The sequence below is a fragment of the Rhinoderma darwinii genome, chromosome 8 (genome assembly GCF_050947455.1).
Source record: "Rhinoderma darwinii isolate aRhiDar2 chromosome 8, aRhiDar2.hap1, whole genome shotgun sequence".
NCBI classification, from domain to species: Eukaryota; Metazoa; Chordata; class Amphibia; order Anura; family Rhinodermatidae; genus Rhinoderma; species Rhinoderma darwinii.
The window spans coordinates 109,906,274-109,923,038 of NC_134694.1; the positions used below are offsets into that span (position 1 = coordinate 109,906,274).

General features: G+C 45.4%; 1 protein-coding gene and 1 long non-coding RNA gene across 2 annotated transcripts; one reads left to right on the forward strand and one right to left on the reverse strand.

Annotated features, from left to right (window-relative positions):
• Positions 1-4,786: 4,786 nt before the first annotated feature.
• LOC142659819 (mRNA decay activator protein ZFP36L1-like) lies at positions 4,787-10,121 on the forward strand. Its single transcript, XM_075836305.1, has 2 exons — positions 4,787-4,986; positions 6,628-10,121. The coding sequence occupies exons 1-2, from the start codon at positions 4,912-4,914 to the stop codon at positions 7,570-7,572; spliced, it is 1,020 nt and encodes a 339-aa protein (XP_075692420.1). The 5' UTR covers positions 4,787-4,911; the 3' UTR covers positions 7,573-10,121.
• On the reverse strand, positions 8,844-16,236 carry LOC142659820 (uncharacterized). The gene is made up of 3 exons (XR_012850374.1): positions 16,157-16,236; positions 11,181-11,314; positions 8,844-9,386 (listed from the first exon to the last, which is right to left on the reverse strand). It is a non-coding gene; the product is annotated as an uncharacterized LOC142659820 (long non-coding RNA).
• Positions 16,237-16,765: the final 529 nt, after the last annotated feature.

Below are 16,765 nucleotides of genomic sequence, written 5' to 3' on the forward strand. Positions count from 1 at the left end.
TAGTTGCCCGCTGCTCGGCTGTTTCTGCAACTCCCATAGGTCAGAATGGAGAGCGCCGTGCACGGTCCCCTCTCCACTAGTCCCCGACTGGAATTTTGTGGCCTGTAGTCATCTCACCAGGCGAAACGGAGGTTGGATGACCCCCCCCTCTCGGTATGGATGCGGGTACCAGACCTGTGGATATGCCATAAATGTCGCTATATACCATATATCATAAATAAGTTGGGAATACCCCTTTAAATAGTTTCCATTCCATGACATATGGAGATAGGATGTAGGTTCAATGTCCCTTTAATACACGGTGAACCATATACTTGCCAAGTTCCCATATACCATTGCCTTTGACAGACTGTCCCCATGTCTCCCTTTTGTTTCCACATGCGATAACTCCCCTATAAAATATTAACACCCCCCAAGTCCCCAATGGCCCGGGATCTATTTGACCCCATCCTCAGCGTAGACCACTGACTTGCAGCAATATTTTACCTCAGATTTCACACTTTTCTAAACAAACAATGAAACAATAAATCTTTTTTTATCCCCAAACATAAAAAGAAAAGATGGCAAAGCCTCATAAAAGTGGGTCACAATAGAGCGGGGGCCCTTTCCATTGTGTGATCCGTCCTATAAAGACCGCAATAAACTTCTTATTGTGAAGAGTTGTGCGTTTATTTTTAATTTATTACCCCGTGCGGCGGAGACCTGTGTCCAGTAGTCATTGGCATCGGTGTGGAAGGTCGAGGGCACAGGCGGCTTGACCACAATCAGCTCCGCCGTGCTGCATTGGATGATAGGAGAGTAGTCCATGACAAATGCTGGATAATCTGAACCTATCTCCTCCTCCACATCCCTTTTCCTTGTTCTCCTCTGGACCTCATGCGTGACCCATATAGGAACTGAATAGCGGCCATATTAGCAGTCACCCAGTCACACTTTGTTATCTTAACTCTGTGTGTTGATTCGATTTTTTTACAATGCCGTATCAGATCTGATTGTCCAGATATTGTACAGACAACACTGAGTAACTGGATATAAGCAGCCCCCTCCCTATTAGACCGACGTAGAGGATGAATGATGGGGGGGGGGGGGTCACATAGGTAGTTGACATCTGACTGCAGAGTAGCGGAATGGAGAGGTTAAGACCCCCGTGACCTCCCAACCCACTGAACAAATTCCTGCTCCTAATGACAGCCAGCTGCCCCCCTAACTATCCTCACTACATTACTGCACAGCAAGTGACAGCCAGCTGCTGCCCCTCATATCCTCCGCAGAGCATTCCTTTGTAGCTACTGACAGCCAGCTGCTATTCCTACTCTGTGCAGAGTATCACTCCACGGTCAGGAGAAAGTCCCGCCACTGGCAGTCAGCCGCTTCTCAGTATTCGCATCCACAGACCTGTTTTACACAAGCGTATCGGTAAACGTCCGCAATACTGACATATTAGGCCCCCTGGACACGTAGCGGCTTTGTTGCAGATTTTCCAGCCGGCTTTGAGAGAAAAAAATTCATCCACATGCTGCTGAACATTTTCCGCATAGAAGTCGGAGCATGGCGTGGATTTTTAAATATGCAGCATGTCATCCTGTACTGGATGTTCACTGCGGATTTCGGATTTTCTATGTAGAAGGAGTGAAACGCGTAGCAAAATCTGCAACAAATCTGCTTCTTGTGTGGGTACCTCGGGCTATGTTCACACAGCGGATTTTTCATGTGGAGAAATTGGACGTGGAATTGGCCAAGAAGCCGTACCAGAAATGTGAGGCTGTCCATTGGATTTCTGACGCGGGTTTGCAGTAAAAACTGCTGCGTTTCCGCACACAGATTAGCACCAAACAATAGGGATAATCTGACGGTTTTTGCAACGGAATGTGATGCGGAAACCACGCTGAAAAGTGACATGATGTTTTTTTTTTAAAATTCCTTCCAATATGAACAATGGGCAGTTTCCCATTGAACACAATAGGAGGCTTGTTACAAGCATTTGTCATGCAGATTCTGAAGTGGAAAACGCGTCGTAGTCGGCGGGAAAATTCCAGAGTGTGAACAAAGCCTAAGAATACGCCTTGTATGAACTACACAACGTATTTCCCATTTAAATCAATGTGAAGCGGTTTGCAGTCATTTTTCATGCATGTTTCGGAGCGTAATACGAGCGTTTTATGCTCTGAAATACGCCTGAAAATATGCTGTGTGAACATGCCCTACAGGTGGCAACGCATCAGTATTGTAATCACTCTCCATAGTGTATTTTTCATCAATATTACATCCGTTTTTTTTGGTCCATAATACGGCGATAATATTTATCTATAAGTCTATGCATTTTAAAAACGCAACACGCACTCCAGATCTGTATTACGGACATTTACCAATACGCACATGTGAAAAAGGCCGTAGACTGATGCTAAGGAGCGAGTGTATCAGGCCATGTAGTATGGAGAGATTAAGAGCGTCAGCAATCGGAGGGGGGTCACGAAGGGGCATATAAGCTCTCTTACAGCCCCCCGATTGCACTTCGTGGCACCAGTTTACCGTTTCTTGTAAACCTTATAAACATATACATTATATACACATACCTGTATGAAGACCCGTATACATAGTAAAAACCACAACATTTTGGGAAATCGTGACAAATCTACAAACAACCCCAGAAAAACCAGTGCACGTAAATAAACCGAAGCAAAAAAGCAACTGTGATTTTCCCTCCCCGCTTGTGGCGCAGCTAGGTGTGAACAGAGCCTCTCTTGCTGGAATTTGGACGGGGTATCTACCGAAACGTTGCCCCCGCAGGCAGAAATGGGTACTGCCTGAGGCGAAGTTTTCTCATAATTTACCTGTGGTCACATGACACATTATCTACGTATACTTTAGCAAGGACAGGCTTTCACAATACGGTTAATTCTGACCGCATCCGGTGATAATCATGGCATGTAAATAACCAGAAGCAATCGTTTTCACAATAATCGCACTCATTGAAATAATCCATTTTGTTGCAGCGATCACTGTGTGCGACAGGCGTGTTTGTCATAGTCTTCAGTATAGGAATGCCACCATCCCCCAAATGTCAGATTGCGATCGATGTTATAAAGGGATCGTTCACATCTAATCGAAAGAACTTTTTTTTCGTACTCAGTATAATAATAATAATTGGATCTCAAGACGTAGAGTGATCCCGGCCTCTGTAGGGTGCGCATGGCAGCATTTTACATAAAAGCGGGGGAGGGGGGAGATAAGTTGCTCCTGCCGAGGGGGAGGGGTTGTCTGCCATTCATCTTATTATGAGGAGATCTTCTTGGGATCAGTGAGCACACACACAGCCCAGTAGTCTGCGCACACATCGGCTCTGCTACCTCTACAAAGAGGATCTTCATTGTACTCAGAGTAGGGGGCTCTCCCTGTATGGAGGAGGGGGCTCTCCCTGTATGGAGGAGGGGGCTCTCCATGCAGGATGGGGAAGTCCTAAAATCTTGCTTGTAAATTTCTTTGACTACAATGGTAAAAAAGAATGAAACCTTAGGGTCTATTCACATGAGTCTTTTTTAGTCGCGGGTTACACGGTGACTCTTATCGCCATCAAGTCGCGGTAAAGTTGCGGCATTACCACACACAACCTCAATGTTTATCTAGGGGTCGGTTTTTGGAATAGTCGGTGACCATTTCCCAGAGAGGTTGCATTTTTCTTTATCCATAATATCTGATGCTGAGAAAGCTGGGTGACAAGCAATACGAGCAAATTTCAGCTGCTACACAGCTTTTCCAGACTCCTGAATGGCAATTCTGAATATTATACAGGGTGATGTTATCTAGTAGTGCAACATTGCCATTCGGGATCCCAGAAAAGCTGGGTGATCACCCCTACGGGAGGTGTAATGCGGCCGTACTGGATGTCAAATTTTTTATTTTATTTTTAAAGGGAATTCCCTTGGGCCTCAGGTACACGAAGGGATTTTGCTGTCCGCAAATACGGATCCGGCTACTACGGATACATCTGAAGCGACTGCAATTGCGGAAGTGTCCATAGGCAAGAATAGGACGCGTTCTAGAATTTGCGGATCATTTCTACGGGCCGGACAGACATCCGTAAATATAATGAAAGGTGTCCGTGGCCAATAGGAATGAAGGGTCCGCAATTTCATCCGTAAATACAGAGGAAAACTACGGTGGTGTGATCATAAGTTCTGCTGCGTCATTTTTTGTATTGGTTGAACATTCACAATGCAGCACATAAGTCGGCTGATAACAGGGAACACTAGATAGCATTCAGCTACACAGCAAAGCTATAAATGGTTTGTGTCCCTTTAAGTCATTATTTGGTCTAGGGGGGGGTTGGTCTTATTTTCACCTACAACAACAACAACACATGGACTATAATAAAATAAAAAATATAGATAATAAAACGTTTTCCCCACTAAAATCAGTCAATAAATGACCTGGGAATCTAAGCTATGAGACTCAGTGAAGTTTTTTAACCATTTCTGAGTTATCTTGATCTCCTTCCACTGACAGTGCACATAGGGACTTGCCCCCAAGCTTTCCTCAGACCCAGAATGGCATAATCTGTTATGACTGTGTGTCAGTCTTCACTGCTGTTCTGGAATTGTATTCATGAACCAGGAGGCTCAGGCTATTCCTGACGTTATGGGAGAACAGGAAGAGAGCGCCTCAGATTTGGAGAGACGGCTCATCTGGAGAGACGGCGGCTGAGACGGAACCCTCAGAAGTCCGGAGCGGAGGAGGAGGGGGAAAAGTTTTGGGATGGAACTTTTCGTGCAGTGATCAGGGATACCGTGGGACCAGTGTGGGTGGGACTGGCAGAGGCGGGTCTATGAGGGGTTCACCATCTGCCCTGATTACAAACATTTGAGTTTTGCAGAACACGAGGTGGAAGCGGTAAAAGGGACCTCCAGAGCACCCATGCCGGCAGGAGCCCTCAACATGCCCTCCAGCCTGCACAGCCCCTTCCCGGAGCTGGACACTGACCTATCCAAGGTAAAGCAAGAGGACACGTGGGGGTAAACTGCATGGTGCTGTAGTGTGGGCATCTGGGGTACTGTAGTGAGGGCATGGGTTGTGCTGGGGTACTGTAGTGTGGGCATCTGGGGTACTGTAGTGAGGGCATGGGTTGTGCTGGGGTACTGTAGTGTGGGCATGCGTGGTGCTGGGGTGCTGTAGTGTGGGCATGCATGGTGCTGTAGTGTGGGCATGCATGGTGCTGGGGTGCTGTAGTGTGGGCATGCGTGGTGCTGGGGTGCTGTAGTGTGGGCATGCGGGGTGCTGTAGTGTGGGTGTGTGTGGTGCTGGGGTGCTGTAGTGTGGGCATGCGTGGTCCTGTAGTATGGGCATGCGTGGTGCTGTAGTGTGGGAACGTGTGGTGCTGGGGTGCTGTAGTGTGGGCATGCATGGTGCTGGGGTGCTGTAGTGTGGGCATCTGGGGTACTGTAGTGTGGGCATGCGTGGTGCTGGGGTGCTGTAGTGTGGGTATGCATGGTGCTGTAGTGTGGGCATGCGTGGTGCTGGGGTGCTGTAGTGTGGGCATGCGTGGTGCTGGGGTGCTGTAGTGTGGGCATGCGTGGTGCTGTAGTGTGGGCATGCGGGGTGCTGTAGTGTGGGCATGCGTGGTCCTGTAGTATGGGCATGCGTGGTGCTGGGGTGCTGTAGTGTGGGCATGCGGGGTGCTGTAGTGTGGGCATGCGGGGTGCTGGGGTGCTGTAGTGTGGGCATGCGTGGTGCTGTGGTATTGGTGTGTTGGAGTGCTGTGGTAAAGGCATGCATGGTGTTGGGGTGCTGCTGAGGTGTGGGCATGACGATGTATGTTATGGATATCTTTGCCAAACTTGTTGCACTCAGTGTCTGATCTGTCTCCCCTTGCACTGGCAGACTTGGTTGGACCAATCGTATTGCACTATGCAGCAGAGTCTCTCTTTATAGTGACTCACTTTTTTTGCAGCATGTAGATGCTTTATGGTAACAGGATCCAGGTGGCCTGGAAACTTTCTTAACTTTTTGGATTATTTTCTGGTGCTGTCCATGTAAGGTCCAATAAAAATGTAATTTGACTACTGGATTGTTCTGACTGGCTCCTCAAGTCCTCGATATTCGGTCCATAGACGGCACTGGGTTTATCGCTTTTGCTTGTCAGTTCTATGAATTCTATTGGGAGAGGTCAGAATAGTTTTAGTATGTGAACCCCGTATTTTAGTGAATCTGTAATGGTTTCATTATGAAGGTAAGTGACTGCGGGGAGTTTGGCCGCAGGTTGGAATTATTGCCATACAGATGCTTGCTTTGGCCGTGATTGGAGGATATTAGTTTGAGTTAAGCAATGAGGTTATTGTTATATCGGTGATACCGAACCGTTACAGGCTCATCAGAATCGTAATCATGTATTGTAATGGAGTATAATTGAATTCTTTATATTTGATCTTTTGAGTTGTGGGTGGGGTTGAGATACTGCACTGTGTGAACTGGACCAACCACAGGTTAGTAGGTTCATGTTGTTATCTGGTGCCGTGAAGTTTATTGGATGAATGGCGCATCTCGGCTGAACGTCTGAGTTTTTGGATCCCAAACGTCCAGAATAACCCTTTTTTTTATTTTTATTTTATTTTTTTGTTCCTTTTTATCTTACAGGACTTTGTATCCCTGCTGGCGGGGGTAAGCTTGAATAGTCCTGGAAGGGAGCAGTCAAACACCCACTCCTCCTGTCCCGTCAACCTCAACGAAGGCACAAACGACGAGGAACACTTGACCGACTCCACTGTATGGCCTCTACAAAGCCCATGGAGCCGAGATTCGGAGTTGCCTCCTTCAAACGCCCTGCGACTCATCCCTTTCCAAGCCGACCGCTCCGTAAGCATGATCGAGGAAAGTAAAACGTCTCTGATCATTTCGAGACCGTCTACGTCCCGCTACAAGACTGAGTTGTGTCGCACTTTCCACGAGAGCGGCTCTTGCAAATATGGCTCTAAATGTCAATTCGCTCACGGAACCATCGAGCTTCGCGGACTGAACCGCCATCCCAAGTACAAGACGGAGTTGTGCAGAACTTATCACACCATTGGCTTCTGTCCGTACGGATCCCGCTGTCACTTTATCCACAATGCTGAAGAACAGAGGTTCAACAGCAGTAATCGGGGGCACCGTCCTCCCCTCCTGAGACACAGCATCAGCTGCTCCGGAATACCATCATCCTCATCGTCTTCATCATCTTCTCTGTCGCTTTTCTCCTCTTCCCTTGCTTCTTCACTCACTTCTTTATCCCCTTTCTCACCTGCCAGCCCAGTGACCCCAACTTCCAATCCGTTTGCCACTGTTGGTTCTGGTTCCTCAACCTCCCCTCCCGTTACCCTGGGCCTACCATTATTTGGGTCAGTGTCTCCACCTCGCCCAACTGTGCAGAACCCCTTGGTGGGTGGTCTTCAGATGCAGCTTTCTCCCTGGGGACAACAGGAGGAACCTAAGATGGCAGACAAGTGGGATTCCTTGTCGCAGAATGAGAGCGTAGAAGACTCCTCTGTTTGCGGTAACTCTCAGGAAGCGAAGCGTCTTCCGATTTTCAGCTTTCTCGCAGACTAAAAGGCCTTCCTGTCGCCCTTACGACTCTTTGGCTTGTGCTCATCTACCTTTATTGACTGCCTATTGGTATTGAGTGCTCGGATGAGAGCAGCAGTCCAAAATATTATTGTCGGTATTAAGAAAAGCTTATGGTGGACTCTAGATATGGCAGGACAAGTCTTTCAGAACCATCTTTAGCTTGAATGTATTTGTTAGAATCTACTTCATTGTTGTAACCTCTAAGGGGAATAGGGACTTCGAGCAACAGGTCCATGGATTTGTCCTACAGGGACTAAAGTGCCTACTAGCTTGTTCTAGAAATGATCAGGGAAAAGGGTTTTATGTTTTGTAGTCTAAAAGTATTAGTATTTCTTTTACATTTTTTTAAAAAAAATTTTTTATGGGGGTTTTATGGGTTTCTCATCTTTTTAGCTGCCTGGGATCTAAAATTTTTGGCTGTACTTTGATCTTTTATACTCCGGCTTTGGCTCACGCACCAACTGATGGCCAATACGGAGTTAAGTATTAAGCAGTTGTCGAAATTGAGTTCTCCCTCTATAGTGCCCTAGATAAACCATACCAGTTCTTTGTGTGTGTATATAGGGATGGACTATTGGGTGTAAGGCTCCATGCACACGACAGTATTTTTCATCAGTAATTACGGACCAATTAATTTCTATTGGCCACGGACACCTTTCAGTATTTTTACTGATGGGTGTCCGTACTGAAAAACTTATAGAACCTGTCCTATTCTTGTCAGTAATTACGGCAAGTACTCTCCCATAGAAGTCTGAGAGCTTCTGTAAATACGGACGGCTACTTATGTGCATCCGTAAACCGTCCGTATTTATGGAAGCATTGCTAGGCAACATGTTGACGACATCATTTGCAACCTCCCTCTTTTTGTACGGATCCGTATATACGGATGCCTACTGATCCGTATTTACGGACAGTCTTTTCGGGATATATGTAAATACTGTCGTGTGCATGGGGCCTAAGGGTATGTTCACACGGTTTATTTTCAGCCGTTTCTCTGGCCGTAAACACCCCGACAGGCTGAAAAAATGGAAGCTGAACGCCTCCAAACATCTTTTACACGGCCGTAAATAGAAGTGCATGTCACTTCTTGAGCCGTTTTTCATGGTGTCAATAGAAAAACGGCCGCAAAAAAATGTATTAAAACTTTTGCTGAAAATCGGAGGTGGTTTTCCCTTAAACCTCTCTGTATTTTACAGCCGTCTTGCGTGTGAACCTCCGATGCCTCCCATTCATGCTCTGTTTTTAAAGGTGCCTCAAAAATGACCATTGAGCAACCCTGGGATCCTAGTTCCTAATGATCGCTCGCTGGCATTGTGTAGGCTGATAGACAACCACCCATTTAATCCGCTACATGGGTCAATTAAACATGCTTGGGTGACTCCATGCTTCCGAAATTTTACTCTTTATGGACCATTTATGTTTTTCTCTGGATTTTCTCTTCTTTGGTTTGAGTAGAATGGTGTAACTACGATCTCTTACATGACCTCCTACTACATCTGTATGGTTTTACCAATGTTGGGGTACCACTCAACCGGTCTCTGGTGGTGGTAGTAGTCCATGGTCCTCCATCTTATTCCCATTTTTCGAGATGTTCTCAATATTGAGGCCTTCCCTATATAGTTTATCTTCTGGCCTGAGGCTTCTCTTCTACAGGTCGTGCTACATTTACCTCAGGCGGGTTGTTTGTGTTTTCTATGAGAACACCTAGTGTAGGTTACTTATCCTCTATAGCATAGCCTTGCTTCTAGCGCTCCAGTATATCGCCGGGGCGGTCGTCCTTTTCGTGAGATTTAAAGCTGAAATTCAGTAGCAATTTACGTGCGGTGAACCAAAAGAGAAAAAAAATTTAACAATTGTTTTTATATTGCCTGATGTGTTATTTTAATTTTATTATGTAGCTAGTATTTAAATTCTAAGTGTGTTCCGTTTTTTTAGGCATCAATCTGTCACTATTTATCTACGCACCCCCCCCCCCCATTTCCTTATCCCTAATAGTTCTTTCTGGCAGTGACCCTTGCCATAGAGCAGAATTGCATCCATAGGGATTACTGATCCCTATAATATAATCCTATCTGAAGTTTTCCACCCCAATTCCTTCTGTCTCTATCATTGGAGTGTCGCAACGTTTGGTCTTCGACTGCCAATCTTGGAGCCCATGCCGGGAAGGGGAGCCCTGACTCTGTGTGGGTATAGCTGCCTATGTGGACAGGTGTAGGTAAGTAAGCACTATTCTCCCGCCCAAAGGACAGGGAGCCCATACTTTTAGGCCAGGTTCTCACGTAACGTAAACGCTGCGGAATTTCCACAACGGAATTCTGTGGGGAAATTCCGCAGCATTTACAGTAGCAGCAAAGTGGATGAGATTTAGTAAATCCCATGCCCACGCTGCGGAAAAAAAAACTTGAGCAATGAAATTGAGAAACATTGGTCCAAGGTTGATGTTCCTTGGAATTACCTTGTAATACTGAGATGTAGACTATTATATGGAGAACACGAGCTTACGCCATCGTAGAGATGCAGAACGTTGGGGGGGGGGGGGGGGTGTTTCAGTAGAAAAAAACCTTTAATTTATTTTGTTTAGTGTCTTAACTTAAGTTTTCCTAAAGGGCTTACAGCCTAGTGTGTCAATGGGGGTATACAACAAGAGGGGCATAGCATGGGGACCACCCAGGGCTTCTGGGAAGTCTTATATTCTCAATGTCCCCCCTACCCATTAAAATCGAGACCAAATATTAATTTTATTCTAATTTATTTGTAAAGTTATTTTCTGTCTTTGCCCGTAAACCTAAAGACATAAGAAAATGTAAAATAAGCAGCAAAATAATATAATTCTGTGTTGGCAGTGATGCAATTTTTCTTTTTATTATTATTTAATTTATTAGCTTATTATTTTTTTTTTAATATTATTGACTCGGTGTAACTCGTTTTAATACCACTTGATAATTTATTTCATTTTTTTTATTACTAATTTTGATATAATTAAATAAACCAAATGTCTTACTTACTTTTGTCTCGTGTTATTCGCTGGAAATACGGATCGGATCAATGTCAACAGAAGGGAGGGGTGGGTTACCTCGCTCAGGACACCCCCTATTGAGCAGAGTTGGAGGATATGGTGTGACCATATATTCCATTAATTTGACTCGCCACCATGAATTGTACCAGAAGTGGGCCCACAATTATCTCAGTCAGGGGACCTGCAAATTTAGGGCCGGCTCAAGGTTTATGTGGGCCCCTGGGCGACAGACTTAGTGGGCCCCATTGCAGGGGAACTCACGGCAGCGGTAAAACGACAGCTTGTGCCCCCGTATGAATGTTAGGCCCTGTTTATGCCCTCATATGATATTTAGACCCCCAGTTTGTGCCCCCCACATATGCAGCGTCCTCTAGATAGTGCCACACCCCTCCTCTAGGTACTGCCATTGGGTTTCCCTCTAGGAGTGGAATCTCCCCAGTCAGTGTTGCTGGAATTTTTTCTGGGGGAGCCCCTGATGTCACTGTCCATATATGGATAGTGACGTCAGAGTTTTCTTCAGGAGTGTAATCCCTAGCTCGAGTGTCAGCAACGCTCTGGGGGTGGGGGTCCGTACCTGGACAGGGGCTCCCTCTAAGAGCAAAATCCCTGGGAAGAGTGTCTGCAACGCTTTGGCTGGGGATTCTGCTCCTGGTGGAGCAATGATGGCAGAGCAAGCAGGGTCGTGGTCCTGGGGTGCTGATGCCGACCCTGTGAAAATGTAAAAGGTAGAACAACTTTCACTCACGAGTAATGGTGACCATAGTAGGCTTGTGTTCTATTTGCCTAATGGACTATTGAGTTTGAACATGTTCCTCTGCTTATTCAGACATGTATTTGGGTCCAAAAACAGAGTTTGTGCCGTCATATAATCTAATCTATTACCTGCTGGTGGAATATGGACCTTCACATCTGACATCTCAAAAGACCTTACAAGTAGGGGCTAAGAGCTTGGCCCTTCTCAAACTGAATGAGCTATGGTGCTGTACAGAAGGCAGTCGAAGATCTTCATGAGCTCACAGACCCCCATGTCGGAGGGTAATTTTTTATTTTTTGGGGGGGGGGGGGATTTCTGTGTGATCTCTACTGCAAGAAGAAATAAATGAATGCGCTCTTATCAGGACAGCACCGACATGCATAACTATATGTTAGCAAAGCTGATCCAGATGTACAAGTGATGGGGGTTTCCTGCGCCCCGCCCCTCCAGTATTGGCTGGAGATGAAGTGGTTAATTGGATGGGGGAGGGGTGTCTTCTGGTTTAAACATGACCCCCCCCCTCCCCTGCTGCAGGATATTGTCTACACTTACTCCTTGTGCCAGGACAGGCAGCAAACATCTGTCCCAGTGCAGTCAGAGCGGTGCCCCCCTCTCCTTCTGGCATACTACCCCCCACCCGAATAAAATGCAAATTTACAAAACTTTCTCAGTTTGCGTTGTTTTTTGTTTTTTTTTGTAAGCCCCCCCCCTCACTTAAACTATTGTCAGGGGGCTATTGTGGAAATAAGGCAGTGGACAAGGGCCCAGGCTTGATGGGTATGTAAAGCGGGTGGGTGCCCCCTCCCCCACCCCCCTTGGCCTGTTTATCACACTTTACTCTTTGCTACCAAGTGAGAGACACAAATTTAACTCCTTTGTTTCCCTAAATCCTGCAGTGTTTTCTCTCCGTATACTACCCAGTCATATGGAAATGAGGAGTATTGTGGATTGAAGGGGGGGCTAAACATACACAGGAGCCCCCTCCTAATGTATTATCATAGCAAAGGAATATTTGAATCCCCAGTATATGTGCATTGCGTCACTGCAGGGTGGGGGAGGGGTCGCTGACTCTTGAATTGATTGACTTTGGTTTGGGTCCTGGCGACAAGTCATCTTGTAAAAGAGGATTCCAAGTGCACGGATAATATGGATTCACACTGGGTGGACGATTTGCATTTCTAGAAGTCAACGAGAGTAGTTACAAAACTTTTTAAAAACTTTTTTCTTTTTCAGTCATCGGCCCCATGCACACCCATTCTCCACGGTGTAGGGCAAGGCCTAAGAAGTTTTGAGGTACGTGGCCGGTCTTAGGTGGTGGCGAAGCGACCCTTACAAGAAGCCGAAACCCCAAAAACAAACAAATACCCACAAATTTTTTAGGGTGATTTTACAGACTGCAGATTTTCAGTGTGGATTCTGCACTGAAAATTTGCAGCAAATTGTAAAACAATTTTGTGGATGGGATTTTAATATCCCCATTTAAATGTAGCGGTAAAAATCTGCGCTGAATTGAAGGCATTCTGCAGACTTCTCCAGACTAATCTGTAGCATGTCCATTCGGTGGAAGTTTTGTACAGCGTATTTCACACTTTGCAATAAATAGGGTGAAATCTGCACCAAAATCGCCATGTAACGCATGCAGATTTTGTTGCGGATTCACCCCGAAATCCATGACTGAAGAAGTCTGCAGCCTTCGTGTTGTATTTGTGGTACTATTTGGGAATTGTAGGGTTATGTGGGAACTTTATGGCCATATTATGTGGTTCTTTAACGTAGTTTTACTTGTATACTGCAAATCATTTGGGAACTATAGGGCGGTATGAAATCGGCTGACATTTTGAGAAGTGGGGGTCCATTTTTCTTTAAAACGAACCCTTAAAATATGGGCAGACTTGGGTGATTTTTTTTTTCCTGCCGGTTTCTCCATTTACGAGCACGTGAGGTCTTATCGTAGGCGCCGGTGTGGTTTAGATGGAGTTTTTATGGGAGAATCGTAGACAATATGGAAGGTTTGTCTTCTAAGAAAGTGCAGTATCTGGTGCAATGATGTATTGGGCATTCGGATTGGCACTTTCAAACAATTGTCACCACTAGATGGCAGCGTAGTATTCAGAATGGTTTCCCGTATATAAAAATTCCCTGATGGCCCCTCTTGGCCGACCTCAAAAAATTACAACTTTCAATAATAAATACTGACAATGTCGTGTTTGGGTCCCAGACACCATCTTCTATTCTCTGGCAGCGGGGGACTATAAATGACCTATCCGTTTGCGTCGCCATCTTTTACTGTGTGATGGGTGACAACCAGATCTCCAATGTGTAGTGTGAAGATCGGTGTCACCTGAGAGCTGACGCTCCGGTTGCTAAGGAACGGTCTGAACACATGTGGGTCACTTCTTCATCAACATCGCAGCTAAATATGATTCATTTCAGAACCTCGACGACTCATTCTTTTATGAATTATTGATAAATTCCAAACCTATCAATTATGGACTTCCTGTTTTAAATATTTTTACGGTATTCTATATACTAAATGTTCAAGAGTTGCGGTTGTCACCACTTGGAGGCTGCAGTGCACATCACTACTATTCTGCTTTAGTGGATGGCCATGTCCGCTCTCATGACTTGTTTAGTTTAGGGAATACTTGTATTCCCTATAATGTAACAATTCTAGAACATCTGTTAGAGCTCTATGTTGTGACCTCCCTCTGTTATTCCTCCTGGAAATTTATTAATAAATTCACAACTTGGGTGTTACCATTTGCCTTGTCAAAGGGGCGTGTCTCTACAGTCTGGCGCTGATTGGACAGTGTCACTCGGTGCATGGACACACTCCTAACTGGTAACATCCAGTTCGCAATTTATTCATAAATTTCTAGGAGGAATAACCGAGGAATTGCACAGCGAGGAGTTCAAAGAAAAGATGCTGTGGAATTGTTTATTTTATAAGGAATACAATTATTTACTAAAACAGACATGTCGGAGAGGTGGTGGGTGCTCTTTAAAGTGCATTTACTAGACGAGTTGCCGTTTAAGCCATATATTAAAATGTTGTTTTTTTTTGGGGGGGGGGGGGGTTTCTGTTTCAGATTGTGTGCAAAGTAGTGTTTTGGCTTTGACTTTTCATTTCCAAAATCCAAGTCTGGATCACGTAAACGTCTGGACTTATGTACAGTTGTGCAAAAAATAACCGGATCAGTTTGATATTCATGCCTGATGTGTCATAAATAATCCACAATGGGAGCTGACAAGCTTCAGGTTCATTCAATTCTTGAAATCCGCCAGCTCACTGAGGCATAAGACTTTTTTTTTACCACTCGCCTCGGTGATACCACTACTGAATTATTAGCCTTATATCTCGTGTGCCAGCTCAGTCGGCCTCATCCTAGGAGTGCCCATTTTACAGGACCGTACCCATCAAGACAAAATAGAGACTTTGTTCTGGGAGCCGAGATGTTTATCAGAGCAGAACAACCGTTGTACAGAAATAATGTCACAAATCATTGCTGCAAAAATCTTGTTTCCTAAAGTCCCTGTAAAGGACCAAGGACGCTTTACCCCCGAGCCTCAAGATTAATAGGTACCAACAAGGACCAGGGGTGTAGCTATGGCGGCTGCAAAGGGAGCAGATGTTCCTGGTACCTGAGGGGGCGCAATGGCCCCTCTACCACATAAGATGACACCAGTATTATAAGGGCTTGTCCACACGTAACGGAAATGCTGCAGAAAATGTCTGCAGCGATTCCATTGAATGTAGCAGAAATTCCGCTGAGGAAAAAACGCACTATTTCCTGCATTTTTTTTATTGCGGAACAAGGTGCGTATTTTGATGCGTTTTTCTCAATGTTGGGAGATGGTGACATCTGCTCTGAAAAACGCAGCAAGTCCACTTTTCGCAGCAGGAGTTGACATACGGCGGTACGGAAAATACGCACCGCAGGTGAATTTCTGGTCGGAATTTTTTACGCAGTGTGTGGATGAGATTTGTTAAATCTCACCCGCTTTGCTGCTACTGTTGTCTTCGCATTTTCTGTCTGCAATTCCGGACGGAAAATATGCAGCAATTCCGCTATGTGTGGACAAGCCCTCAATGTCACATGGCAGGTGGGGGCCGTGCTACAGATTTTGCATTGAGGCCCCGAAGCTTCTAGTTACGCCTCTGGCAAGGGCCATGATCTTCAGATCTCCAATTGATAAACGGCTCTGGGATTCCTGAGGGTCTTCCAAAAGCTGATTAGAAACAGTCTCCCCCCCCCCCACCCATATATATCGATCTGCAATCAAGACCTAACTTTTTCGGTTCTTTCTTATTGAGGCCTATAAAATTCCTGTAGTGCCACTAAAGGTCACCTTGGCGGCTCCTATACTGGTTTATCGGACCCTTACAGTCTACAGTAATTCCTCTCCGCTAATCTAGTGTCCTGTCGCTTTTGCTGTCCATTTACGGCTGAGGCTACGCTGAGACTTTTTTTTTTTTTTAACGCAACTCATTGATTTTTAACTCGAGGGACAACTGCAGTCCTCAGGACTGCATGCAATTCAATGTATTCCTGTGGACTGCAGCTGTAGCGCTATAATTAAAATCAATCCGTAGCGCTACAAAAAGTTTCAGTGTAGCCCAAACCTAAATTAACCGCTCTCCCCAATGAGCAACGTCCTACTAGAAATTATTATTTTACTACAGGAAATAGCTCGTGTATATATATAATACAGTTAATTGTGAGGTAATTATATTTACAATGCATATTAGGATGTGTATATAGTTATAGGTTTCCATACATGTAAATGGTTATCACCTGGATTCGTCCGTCTGCCAGCAGTGAGTCAGACGTCAGATCTAGGCCGGGTTATGTCCTGGGGCGGTTGAGGATGGAGATTTGAGAAGGGTTTGGTTCTATCTGACGGTTGTGACACATTGGCAGACAACGTTCTATTGTTCCAAACAATATATTTACCGCTCAAGAAGAATCCATGACTCATCGCGAAGAGGATCGGCTTCTCCTGTCGTCTTGACCGCACACACTGTGGTATGATTGACACCGATCTACGGGGCAGGAATAGACTTTGTATAGGGGTGCTGAGGAATCGCATTATGAGCAGTTTCCTAATATAATGATATTATTGGAATCCGTTTCCTTAATCTTTAGGCCCCATGCACACGACCGTAGTTTTCATCCGTAATTACGGTTGAAATTGCGGACCCGTTCGTTTTTAGTGGCCGAGGACACCTCTCCGTATATTTATGGATGTGTGTGTGATCTGCAAAATATACAACATGTCCTATTCTTGTCCACAATTGGGGCACGGACTGGCCCATAGAAGTCTATGGGAGCTTCCGCAATTGCGAACGGCTGCGTATGTGTATCTGAAAAACCCTTACGGCCGCGTGCATGAGGGCTTATTCT

What these genes read in the sequence shown, in the direction of transcription:
- LOC142659819 (XM_075836305.1), top strand. Translation starts at nt 4,912, where the DNA reads ATGCCGGCAGGAGCCCTCAACATGCCCTCCAGCCTGCACAGCCCCTTC. An exon ending in TGGACACTGACCTATCCAAG is followed by an intron (nt 4,987 to 6,627) that starts GTAAAGCAAGAG and finishes TTTATCTTACAG; the next exon opens with GACTTTGTATCCCTGCTGGC.